The 13,540-nt window shown below is 38.0% G+C and overlaps 1 protein-coding gene across 5 annotated transcripts in view; it reads left to right on the top strand.

The window, feature by feature from the left end:
- The window catches only part of PAM (peptidylglycine alpha-amidating monooxygenase), a 152,679-nt gene that overhangs the window by 70,393 nt on the left and 68,746 nt on the right, over positions 1-13,540 (top strand). For all 5 annotated transcript variants that reach the window (XM_055790791.1, XM_055790792.1, XM_055790790.1 and 2 more), the window contains exons 3-4: positions 362-482; positions 10,987-11,044. In XM_055790791.1, the coding sequence (XP_055646766.1) occupies positions 362-482; positions 10,987-11,044 (179 nt within the window). The remainder of the gene's footprint in view (positions 1-361; positions 483-10,986; positions 11,045-13,540) is intronic.

Here is a 13,540-nt window from a genome sequence, read left to right as displayed (position 1 = left end):
GTGATGTTGGAATTAAAAGTTCCCCCGTTACCATTGTGAATGATTAACAGTACTTGACATTTTCTAGTGAATTATTTTTCTATCTGCACGTCATGTACCTCAGATAATTGTTTAGATGAGTTGACAGGTTACGTTTTCAGGAATATTTTTCCAAACCAGTCAGCCTGATTGCTCAAAGGAACTACTTCAGTATCTTGGTAACTAAGAGGTTTTCATCGGCTCATGAAGGACTGAAATTTCCAGATCAATCCTGGAGCTATTCAGCATTGTTAAACGTCTTTACTAGTTCTGAAAACCTTTCTATTTAGAAAGACAGAACAAAAATGAGATTTTTTTAAAATCTTTCTCCTTCTTTTTAAAGGTATAAAGATACCACCAGATCTCTTTCCAGTGAATGCCTTGGAAGTGACCAGACAGTGATTTCACTTGGTCTGTCAGATTTTGCATTGGACATTCGCATGCCTGGTGTGACACCTAAGCAGGTGAGAGAAATGTAGTTTTTCTTTTTGCCACTTACTCTTTTTTTTTTATAAGCTAGGAAAATAAAGCCTTGCCTACAATATCACTCCCATAAAGTGAACAAAAAAAAAGGGTAACAGGTACATGTATGTCCAAAGAAAAGTAGGAAACAGAAAAATATTCTTAAATGAGAGAAAAATCTTTTCATTCGATTAATTTTGTTTGTAAATTCTTGGTTTCACAAACTGAATTGCTGAAGTTGGAGAAATAGGAGTTGTATTAAAGTGAAATATTTACAGCTGTGCTAGTAAGACATACATTTATTTAGAGCTGCAGTTTACACCAAATCTCAGATGATGCTACAGTGACTTCAGTTACTTTAAGTTGAATATTGCTGCAAGTTTAGCAGTTGTTGAGAGGAAACAACCAAAAAGCATTTTATAAGGGTAATCCCTTTGAGTCATTATTTTAAACCCTTAAAATACTACAGGAGAACTACTGTAAACAAGTTACAATGGTATATACTCTTTCAGGTTTGAAGTTGTTTGTCTTCTACTGAGCCAAGTGAGTAAAAATGAAGACAAAAGTAAAGATTTTTAGCATTAGCATTTTTAAGATTCACATAGAAGAGATTCTGCATTCATCTTCACACGTAGTTTCATTAAGCAGGATAAACAATGATTAATGGGGTCTTTTTGAAGTGAGGCAACATGATTTATATATGCCATTAAAAGACCCTACGTCTCTTTTAGAGGTCTGCAGATGCTTGGAAAGAGCAGGATGTTGTGCTGCAGTAGATGATGACTCATTGTTGCAGATAGCACTTTCTAAAAATACTGAAGGGAAATGACATTTTCAGTTATTGAGGAGCACCTCTTTCAAACATGTAGTTTAGAGCAAGTGGTTTCATTCCAGTGAGTGCAAAACAAATACAGTTTCTGCTAGATCTTATTTGTCTGCAACAAATTGTTAAACTTTTCTTTTAGGAGTGAAAAATAGTCTCATTTCATCCAGGTGCACATTTGAAATTATGTTTCATTGATTTTTACCTGAGGAGCCATTAGTTGAAGAGCTAGGGAACCCATATGAAGGGGTCAGTCACTTCAGATTCCTATTAAAAAAAAAAACCCCAACCAAACCCCAACACAAACAACAAAAGGTGTGACAATTAATAGAGAGGACATTATACTTTTCATATTTGTGTGTACCTATACCAAACAGCCTTTATGTACACAATAAACTGAAATGCTACAGTCTAGTGTATATTTGGGGGAAGGATGGGGGGAAAACAGCAACAGAAAGCAACTTACCACATTAATTCCTGAAAAGGTAAGTGAAAATAATCAATAACTAGCCTTACGTATTTTTAAGTCTAGCTTTTATTTTCCTTTCTCAGTCTTGCCTACCCTTCTCATTTCACTTCCTTCTTCCACAGTGTCCCACACTAACTGTACAGGAAATGTGGTTCCCATTTAGAGCAACTTAAACACCGATACGCTCAGCAAGAAGCAATGGCAGAAAAGACAATCTTCATTTTCTTGCAGTTCACAGAAGGAGATACCCAACAGGTTCATAGTTCTAGTGCTGTTAGTTCATTTTTGTGGCAGAAAGAACATGAAATGGAAGGATCCTCTTTAGAAAGTAAATTCTTCTGTAGTGGCTTCCTTGTACCTCACTATCTTCTTCATGTGCCTCTTGGCCCTAAATGTGGGCAGATGTTTTTAGTGACCCTGGATCTGCTATGAGTTGAAGTTGTCCATGCTGATTTATATATAAGAGCATAAGTTGGCAGTTGAACTCAGTGATCCTTGTGGGTCCCTTCCAACTTGATATATTCTATGATTGTATGGTATACAGGTTTCTGCTTTCAGGGTCTATCTGCAAGTTTATCTCTACTCATGAAAGGTGCAAAAATAAACCAAAGAGCAAGAATCATAGAATGGTTTGGGTTGGAAGGGACCTAAAACTTCATCTAGTTTCAACACCCCTGCCATGAGCAGGGACACCTGCCTCTAGACCAGGTTGCTCAAGGCCCCATCCAACCTGGCCTTGAACACTCCCAGGGACAGGACATCCACAACTTCTCTGGGTAACCTGTCCCAGGGTCTCACCACCCTCACAGTAAGTAATTTCTTCCTAATATGTACTCCAAATATACCCTCTTTTAGTTTAAAACCATTACTCGCTGTTCGATCGCTACAGGCGCTGCTAAACAAGTCTGTCCCCATCTTTCTTTATAAGCCAATGTTAAGTATTGAAAGGCTGCTATAAGGTCTCCCTGAAGCCTTCTCTTCTTCAGGCTGAACACCACCAACCTTCTCAGCCTGTCCTCATAGGAGAGGTGTTCCAGCCCTCCGACCATCTTTGTGGCCCCCCTCTGGACTCGCTCAAACAGGTCCATGTCCTTCTTATGCTGGGGGCTCCAGACTTGACCGCAGTACTCTGGGTGAGGTCTCACGAGAGCAGAGTAAGGGGCAGAATCACCTCCCTTGACCTGCTGGCCGCACTTCTTTTGATGCAGCCCAGGATTTGGCTGGCTTTCTGGGCTGCAAGCGCACATCATCAGGCCGTGTTGAGCTTTTTGTCCACCAGCACCCCCAAGTCCTTCTCCTCAGGGCTGCTGTCAATCCATCCTCTGCCCAGCCTGTACTGATACTGGGCGTTGCACCAACCCAGGTGCAGGATCTTGTGCTTGGCCTTGTTGACCTGCATGAGGCTCACTCTGTCCCACCTCTGAAGCCTGTCAAGGTCCGTCTTGGTGGCATCCCTTCCCTCCAGCATGTCAACCGCATCACACAGCTTGGTGTCATTGGCAAACTTGCTGAGGGTGCACTCAATCTCGCTGTCTGTGTCGCCGGCAAAGATGTTGAACAGCACCATCCCAGTATGGACCCCTGAGGAATGCCACTCATCACCAGTCTCCACTTGAACGTCAAGGTGTTGACCACAACTTTCTGAGTGTAACCGTTGCAAGTGGTCCACCTGGCAAATCCATGTCTTTCCAGTTAAAGACAAAGTCATGTGGGACCATGTCAAAAGGTTTGCCCAAGTCCAGGTAGATAGCATCAGTCACTCTTACCTCATCCATCAACACTGTAACACCGTCATAGAAAGCCAGCAGATTTGTCAGGCATGATTTGCCCTTAGTGAAGCCATGTTCATTTTCAGCAATCACCTCCTTATTTTCCATGTCCCTTACCATAGGTTCCAGAAGGATCTACTCCATGATCTGGTCAGGCACCAAGGCAAGAGTAACGGGCCTGTAGTTTCCTGGGTCTTCCATATTTCCCTTTTTAAAAATGAAGGTTATGTTTCCCCTTTTCCAGCCCATGAGAACTTCACCAGACTGCCATGACTGCTGAAATATGATGAATAGTGGCTTAGCCACTTCATTTGCCAGTTCCTGCAGGCCTTGCTTATGCATCTCATCGGGTCCCATGGACTTATGCACCTTCGCGTTCCTTCGATGGCCTTGAACCCAGTTGCCGCCTATAGCAAGCAGTTCGTCATTTGCCCAATCCCTGTCTTTTTGTTCTGCAGCTTGGGCGGTGTGCCTGGAGCACTTGTCAGTGAAGACCAAGGCAAAAAAGTTATTGAGTACCTCAGCCTTCTCTATGTCCTGGTTAACCAGGTGTCCTGTTCCCTTGCAGAGAGGGCCCATGTTTTCCCTAGTCTTTCTTTTATCACTGTCTTACCTATAGAAGCTTTTCTTGTTGCCCTTGATGTCCCTGGCCAGATTTAATTTTACCAGGGCTTTAGCTTTCCTAACTGATCCTGGGCTGCTCAGACAGTTTCTCTGAAGAGGACAAGTGCAATTGCTAAAATGCTTTAAGGGCTTTCTGGAGGTATATCACTATTGTGCCTATGACCAATTGCAGTTCCTGAGTTGTCAAGCATAACAATTTATATGGGAAAGGCAGGAAAAAAAAACCGAGGAGGAGCAGAAATTACTAGAGAACGGAAGAGTACCTTTAGAGCAACACTGCTATGTTCTGTGCTCTCTCTTCTTTGTCATGCATTTTTTTGAAGAGAAAATCTTGTTTCAGCTGGATTGTTACGAATTCTGAATTCGCTGTTTGGCCACAGCTTAGTGCTTTCAGGAGACTTCGCAAACTGAATTCTTCTGGCCTCTTTCTTGCTTTGTGGTATGCACATGACAGCTTTATCTGGAGTCTCAGCTAACTAACAGAAAGGTGTCTAATGGAACTAACCAGTTCTTTGTTTACAGTTTATGACCAGCATGACCTGCAGTAAAGGTACAATCAGAAGGTTCATGTAACATAAGAATTGTTTGGAAGGGCTGGAGTCATTGGTTATTTAGTCAAAAATATCTCCAAGCTGGAAAAAGAAGGGGAACTTCTGAAATAGTACTGCTGATGAGTTTTTCCATAGCATCACTGTAGACAGTTTTATTTAATTTTATTTTCCAAGGTTCTTGATACTCCAGCTTCCCAGATAATTCTTACTGAAAACAGATACTGAGAATTAATGTCTTTGGATTCTAAGAAGTCTAACCATCAGCATGTATTCCCTGAAACTGCAATGAATTTTTGGTACTACCAGTAAGGTTGTACCTAGATTATGAGCATTCACATTGTTGTTTTGGAATAATTACCGTAGGAGTCATTGCATTTTCTTAATGTAGGGGCATTCAGCTAACACACAGGTTAAGCTCTGTAAAATAAGTGCCTGGTTCATGGAGGAAACACATACACATTTCCAAATAGGATAAGGAGGGAGAAGAAACCCCAAACGATTTTGTATCATTTGCATAAGTAATGCCTTAGAATTGTGGAGGCTGTATAATTCTTGGTGGAAGGATTTGCAAATGGCTGGAGCCAAGTTTAATGTCTGGCCTTGTATTGGTAGCTTAGTGGCATAAAAATTCAGTCTTTCTATCTGGTGTTGTCAAGACTGTGGGAAGACTGTGCTTGCCAAAAACCTTGCATCTTTTTTTCCAATTAGTTACTAGACTCATAGTGACTTTGGGGGTTTGGCAGGGTGGGGAGAGGGTCAGGTTGCCTTACATTCTGTAGCTGCAGCTGCCCCGTGGGTGAACATGAGAACCAGCCCGTTACACAGCTTAGGAGTGCACTAACTGTGCAGATCTGCCCCTGGGTTGTGCATTCTTTCAGCGCAAGTACTGAACATGAACATTCATGTGAAACTGTTCCAAGCACTCCTTATGAACAGGGCCACTGAAGTGTATATTCAAGCGTACAAATGTGGAAATCGGCGTGGTAGGATAGTTCTCCAGCCCAGTTAATAAATGTGGTTTATATTTGTTGACACTTTTGAACAATACTATCTCTTGTAAGTGGGGGAAAAAATATCAGTACTTCCTTTTTTTTTCTTAATAGTTATTCCAGTTACACAGTAGGGAAAAATGCAAGTAAGATATCATGTGAAGAATAATTTTGGTGTGCTGCTGAAGGGTGGAGGACACTAAGAGCTGTGGAGACAAGACTGAAGGGCTTCTTCAGTTTTGAGGGAAATATTCTATAATCATTCTTTATACTTACGATAATTATAAGAAAACTATCCCTCTGCACAGTAAATTAATACTATGTTAGGACTGCTGTATGTTTTACCTTCCAAGAAGGGTTGGGATCAGCTCATTTTGAAAACTAAATTTCAGATAAAAACACAGTATTACTAAGCAAATTGAAGGTTATTTTGTGAAAACAGCATTATAAACATAGGGTAAATATGTTTACTCTGCCTTTAACACAGTTTTCCTGCTGTGAATATCTGTTGTTGCTACAAATCAAATAAGAAACATTGATAAAAAATTATAGTACAATTAAAACTGTATCTCGGGTAAGTTTTTTCATAGTTTATTTGGATTTTTTAATTAATTACTGCTATGTTTGAGGCTGAATAAACCTTTCATTGGTACATTAATTTTGGTACAGCATTGGCAGAGTTCTTAAATATACACTTGAAACTTCATAAATATTGACAAAGACACAAAAAAGTGGCAAAAGATGTTATTTTCCGGGGAATTGTTAGTGTGGAGGGGTTCTAGTCTAGTGGATGTTGCAAGATTTTTGTGGGGTTTGGGTTAAAAATAAAGATAAAAATACATAAAATGAGGAGATTTGATTTTTCGGTACCCATGAATTACTGGCACCTCTTCTGTACTACTGCTACAACAACCAAGTTGAGATCTTGACCTAAGTTCCCCCAAGACTTGGTGTGACTCCGGATAAAGTTGTGTGAATGACTTATTACTTGGTGTGAAATTCTGTAAAAAGTAGAATTTAGTTACTTATATGAATCTGGACCCTGGATCAGTGAAATTTAATGACAGAGATTTGTGAGAAGCGATGCAATTATTAGTTAGTAATGGCCCTTATTAATAACAAAGATTCTTCCTTTAAAGAAAAGGAAGAGGGGGCAAGAGATGAGAGGGGAAAGTGTGGGGGCTTTCTCTTCCCTCATCCCCAGTATGCTTTGGAAAGGCAGCCTGTTGCACTTTGGAATTCTATTCATCTCATCTTTTCACTTTTTTTGGAAACATCTGAATTGTTGGGCTTGTGCATAGTGGAGCAATCTCACATTTTCCCCCCTGCTTGTTTCTTATTCAAGTTGAAGTCTACATAATAATTTTCTTCTGAATAAGATCAAATGTTCACCTTCATGCTTGCAGACCTTCTTATGATGAAGTAGAGCAAACAGGACAGAATTATTGTGGATTCTGCAATGTGCCTTTTGTAATGCTTTTAGTGTCACAAATTCCTGTTCTTCATGTGTTTGAACTCTGGAACATTGCCAATGGCAGATAAGCAACCAAAATCTGTTTTGTTGAATCCAATAATTGTTTTTCATTTGTTCATTTTATCTAATTAGCTAAATACAGCCTGGCTAGTAAGTCAGAAACAAAGTTGAAGAGTCCCATCCTTGGGACTATGCCAGGATGAGTTTTCATGCCAGTAATGGAAAAGACTTCAGAACGACCACATTGATTGACTGCATTATCCATTTGGCCAAGCAATCTCTTCTCTGACTACACCTGATAGCACTTATTTATGGAAAGACCATAAGAGGTAGGATAGCGGAGTAGTAATGCAGAAACTAGAACATACACTCCCTGTTTACAGTAAGAATGAGAAGTTGCTGGCTTGGAGTTTTAGTCCAGACTATCATATTAAACAGATAGTGATAGTTCTGTATTTCATTAATTGGTGGAATAGATTCTAACTCATAGATGATCTTGGATATGTATTTTTTTTCCAGATATGTTTCGTTCCTTTTAAGAAGTTATTAGAAGCATTTTGAAAAGGGTTGTATTTTGGGTAATTTTGTGGGTTTGTTCCCTTGTTTCTCTGCTTTTGAAAAATACATTTTGATAAGGAAGAAGGGGGGATAAACTTTTTTAAGACAATGTGTGTAATAGGATGGAATAGTAGGAAATGTTAAGGGGTATGAGACTACACCATGAGTAATAAGGAGTGTTTACAATCCAGTGCTTTGCCTGTACTGATACCTATAAGCATGTCATGTTAAAGTAACTGCTGGCCAGGATCTTTCATTTATAAAAGGGAGTCACTTCAGATTACTTTGGAGGACAACCTGAAGATGATTAATGTAAGGCAATACAAACAATTAATGAACAGATGTAAAGTAAAAAACTTTGAATATTCCCTTTCTTCTCCCTGCTCTCCACTACCCTGTTTCTTCTCCAAAGCAGTGGGTCTCATTAGTTACTTTTTTTAATTTTTGTTTTGCTCTTAAAGAAAACTTTGCTCTTTCTTGGGATTAAAGTCCAGAAGGCACATCAGATTACCAAAGAACCTGTCTCTAAACTGTCCAGTGTAGAGTAGATTGGAATTGAAGAGAGATGACAAAGAACATGGAAGAGGGATGTTTAACTAGGACAGTTGCTACTCGTAGATGTGTTATAACATTGACTCAGAGAGACATGACCGAGTTCTGCAACAGCTCAGTTATATGAGTAGCATAATACGATTTTAATACATCTGTAATTTCCAGTTAACACTCTTAATTTAAAAATAGAGCCAAAATTATTAGTACATGTAGACTTCTAATAATTTTTGTAGATGTTATGAAGTTACAAAATCTTAGCCATTGCATCCATGATAGGTCCTAATATTCTTTTCTTAACTAATTTAATGCTTCATTGGGTAAATGATACTTTTTTAATAAAGTAATTATAAATTATTAAAAAAATCAAAGAAAACATGTCATACTTATTTTTAGTCCATGCTGTTTCTAAATTCAATTTGTATTTAAAGACGAAATATCTACTCTTTACTACAGTGTGAAGCATTGCTGCCATCGGATTTCAAAGTTTGGGTATAAGGTTGTAAATGAAGGGTGGTTTCTTTTTTTAAAATCTACTTCTGAACCCAGGTTAAATTGAAAAGGTAGAATATTTCCTTTTCTATTTCTAGAAGGCTTTAGTATGTTCACTCTGTAAATGCATGTAACTGAAGTACACAAAGACATTCATATCAGTTGTATCAGGTGACCGCTGTTAATCCTTCCCAACTTCTAGCAAAACCACCACAAATGATTTCTTACCTGTGCATATCACTGCTTTGTGTAACCGCATACTGTTATCACCACTGTACTGGTCCTTACTTCTCAGTTACATTTAATTGTTTACAACTATTTGCAGTGTCTTCTTTTAAATTAGGTTTGAAGCTTTTCATAGCAGGAATTTTATCTTTCTCTGTTTAGTATAGTCCTTATGAAAGTCCTGTCAGATTTTGAGTTCATAGGTGCAGTGAAAGTCCAGTAGCTGACATCTTTCCTTTCTTAAACAGCCTTAAAAACTAAAAAAAAAAAAAAAAGGTTTAAAATAGTTAATCAACCTAACAGCCACATTTCTGACCTTATAGCCTCTCTGTTACGTGTAAATAAACCATGGCAATAATTTTTTTTCTTACAATAGTAATCTAAATGTCCTATGTCATTGTTGGCCAAATATATCAGTAAAGCAGATGGTGGGGTTTTTAGATGCTGTTTTTGTAGGATCTGCCTTTCCTCTAGCTGACAAAGATGAGACTGACTTCATTTTTTGTGTAGGTCACATGCCTTTAAAAAAAGTAATTTTTTCTGTTCAAATAATTTACTGACTGGTCTTTTGATGTACAAGTAATAGCCTTCCTTTCAATAGGATTGCCATATTTAGGTTTTCCTGTTCTCAAGGACTTCATTTTATATTCAAGTTCTTTCATAGTTATCCAAGGTGCTTGTCAATGGAAAACCTGGCATTTGTTTGTGACCATGGCTCTGAATTTACTGTGTTTGCAATTTAAATGGTTCATATTTTGATCCAGGAATACTTCCAAGACTTACATACTGAGCATTTTAAACTCAAATGAAAAGTCTTTCAGGCAACAATGGCAACTGTAGCACCATGGAGAGGGCATTTTTGATAAATTTTCTGCCTGGAGTGCCCGTTACACTGTGTCTTGTGCAGATTGTTCATCCAGTTGCTCCAGGAAGTCTTCACAGTGCTTTAGCAAGAAAATCATGTATCAGATTGTTTCTTTTTAAATTGATTCTCTTCTTTTTCTTTGTTTTAAAGGACATGTGTTATTTGTCAGAATGCCCAGGGAAGAGTATTCTCATTGATCACAATAGAATTAGCTGCATGAATAAACCGTAAATGTATTTCTGTGCTTGCTTCTCCAGTGGCACTGCATTTTTACACCTTGTGGTCCAGTTATATAAATCTTGTAACAGGGTGAATTACTGCTATAGGTAGAAATCTATTTAGTTATGAATTCTTAGAATCATAGAATATCTCAAGTTGGAAGGGAGCCATAAGGATTGTTGAGTGCAACTCCCTGCTCCATGCAGGACTACCTAAAACTAAACCATATGACAAAGAGCCTCATCCATATGCTCTTTAAACTCTTGACAGGCTTGGTACCGTGACCACTTCCCTGGGGAGCCTGTGCCAGTGACCTACACCCTCTTAGTGAAGAACCTTTCCCTAACATCCAACTTGAACTTCCTCTGACACAGCTTCATACCGTTTCCTCATGTCCTATCACTGGGCACCAGAGAGGGGAGATCAGCACCTCCCCCTCCACTCAAGTGCTGATTCTTAGATTATACTAACTTTATAATTACTGAGAAAGTACTGCATACCAAGAACACAGTGAATCAGAAGCTCAATAATTCTTCACTTTATGTAGCACACTTACTGCTTCATGCTGTTTATGTGGACATCAGAAGGGTACTGATACCCTTTCAAATTTTAAGTGGCCAGGGAGGGGACGGTGTTTGTTAACCACTGCAAGTAAATTCAGTACTAAAGCTTATAAGTATGTATTTTTTATATATTACTTTGTTCAGTATTCTCGCATTCATCTTCAGAAAGTGCAGATTTTGGTGCTTTGTTTCTATTCTTTTAATTCTAGATAATTATTCTGGTTCTTGTTCTAAATATTCATAATAAATATTTATCATAAATAAATATTCCAATCAATATTTCATTCTAAATATTCCCAATTTAAAGGAAATTTCTGTTCTTTTGTCTTTTAATAGTCTGATACCTACCTCTGCATGTCAGTACCCCTGCCAGTGGATGATGAAGCCTATGTAGGTGAGTACTGTTGGACTGGAAGAAACTAAGCAAGCCATTTTGAAGAACCTCAGCATTTTCTGTTTTCTTCTTTGACTCTTACTGACTTAATCTTTGGCTGTGAGAGTTTCCAAAATGCATTCATCATTTCTAATGCAGAAACAAACTAGAGAGAGCTACTTAAAGTCAAGATAACAAACTGTATTTGGAGAGATTCATGAGTAATAGTAGTTAAGGAGCTGCATGCAGATGCCTCTGGCAATCAGTACCAAAGAGTCCCATTTGTAAAGTATTGGCTTTCTGTCTCTGGCTGGATACTTAACTCTGCTCCACTGAGCAGACTGTTTATTTACCTGCTGGTACAGGCTGTAAATTCTTTGCACTTACAGTCAGTGTTGGCTGCAGTAAGATTTTACTTTTCCTGGGGAAAAAAACAAAACCAACCAACCACTCTTCCCATATTTTTTGTTTGTTTTGGGGTTGTTTGTTTGTTTGTTTGTTTTAATTTTTTAAAATATCATGGCATAAGTAAGATGGCAGACAAATAAAAGGAAGTACTATAATAGTGTACAAATTCTGTGATCATATCGATCAGCAAAACACCACCATCTGTTCGGAAAATCTTTAAGGTACTTTTATTTTGCCTTGCTCATGAACATACAGTTGTTCGGGTAGAGAGAAAGTTTGCTGGTTTGTCTGCAGATAGTTTCAATATCAGAACATGCTATAAACAGATATAAAGGAAAACAACAGGAAGTTAAAATGTCTGTATTTTTCTTTCTGTATCCTTTTGTTGCATTTTAGGATATCTGCACTTACAGTAAATACAGTGGGAATCATACGTAGGTTTTGTTGTAGTATATTATGAGACTGTTTGTTCCATGTGGATTTTCTTGTGGAAATTCTTCAGCAATAGGATATTGTGTTTAGATTTTCATGTTGTATTATAGCAAGTAACTAAAAAAACTGAGTAAATTTGCTTCAGTGATTTCTCTGCATATGTGCTTTGTAAAGAAGTCAGCGTGTGACCTCACGTTTTGACTGCAGGTTTGACCCCAGAAAGAAAAATGAGTGTAAAAGGGAGTGAGTGTTCATTCTGTGATAAACTATACTTGCTGTGCAGTGCATGCAATAGGGTCTTCCACTTTCAAGTGATTCATAGAAAGGCATACTACTAACCTTCTGCTTAAGCAACTTTTATTTAGTGCTACACCGAGTTGTAAAATTGCTTAGTTCAATTCTTAGATTGCTGCACATGTAGTTTTGTCATTTGGTGTTTACATGTATTAAAGCCACATACACTTCTTTCAGTGGTGTATAGTTTAAAAGGACATAGCTAAAAGAATTTGCTTGAAAGTGGCATTTATGCAAAGTCTCAATGTGAGTCATGCAAGGCAACCCATTTCTTTCTCTGAAGACTGAGAAACTTCTAGGTGTTTACATGTTCTTTGCCAGATTTTTATGGGATTTGGTCACCTTTCTAGTCATCACAGTGCTTGAGTATATGTCATTACAAAGCAGAATAAGGTCTGGACAAAGAAACCATTGGAGTTGTCAGTTGGAGCTTTGAAGAGGAAGAGGAACTTGATCAAATTTAAAAACAAAAAAAACCAAAAAACAAAAAACAAAACAAAAAAACCCAACAAACCCCAACTTGCTCTGTCGACATAGTTTTCCCATGATAGCATTCCTTACATCCTCTTATATTTGAATGCCTTGAAAATGAAACAAAATTGCTTGCTTTTTTTTTTTTTCTCTTTGGGCCCTTCTACCAAAATGGATAGGCATGTGGTCTCTTAAGCATGTGATCAGTTCCATCAGTTCATCTCGGTTCATCCAGTGACAGTAAAGTCACTGGAAAGTGTTTCAGTGGAAAAGATTTGTCTGATTGGAGTCTTCACAATCGACAGAAGTTACCTAATCATTAGAAAGAGTAGACTCAAAACATAACCAATTGTGGAGGATAGAAAGAATTCCAACTGACTTATCTTATAATATACCTGGATAGCAAATTAAATCTTCTCAGGAAAGAGATTTTTACAATGGTTATCACCATCTAAGAAACAAGATGCTTGGTGAAATTTTCCTTAAATACTTCTTAATACCCTTAAGTGTTGTGAAGCAAAGTATTGACTTACTTGGATGCATCTATTTTGTGTTGCTTAAATAAGCATGGAAGATTGACACATAGAGAATGAAATACATCTTTAAAGGATAGTGTTTACATTTTTATGGTTTAAGCAGAATCTGCCTTCATTGCATTGACAATAAGTGGTGTAATTAACTTTCATTAATTACTCTTACTTTGTGATAGAAGAATCTAAAAACTGACATAGAAACTGTCACTCAGGGTTGCTCTTCAGTGTTTTATTGAGAAGACAGTGTGTGTTCTGAAGAGCTTCAACATAAAGAGGTGTGAATACACAGAATTAAAACAATAACCTGGGTTTCTGAGATGGTACGTGGTGGTAAAGCTGAAGCCAGAACCTACATGTTCTGCCCCCAGTTCAATTTATT

This window comes from Falco peregrinus, chromosome Z (assembly GCF_023634155.1).
Source record: "Falco peregrinus isolate bFalPer1 chromosome Z, bFalPer1.pri, whole genome shotgun sequence".
Taxonomy (NCBI): domain Eukaryota; kingdom Metazoa; phylum Chordata; class Aves; order Falconiformes; family Falconidae; genus Falco; species Falco peregrinus.
This window is presented reverse-complemented; position numbering and strand designations above follow the sequence as displayed.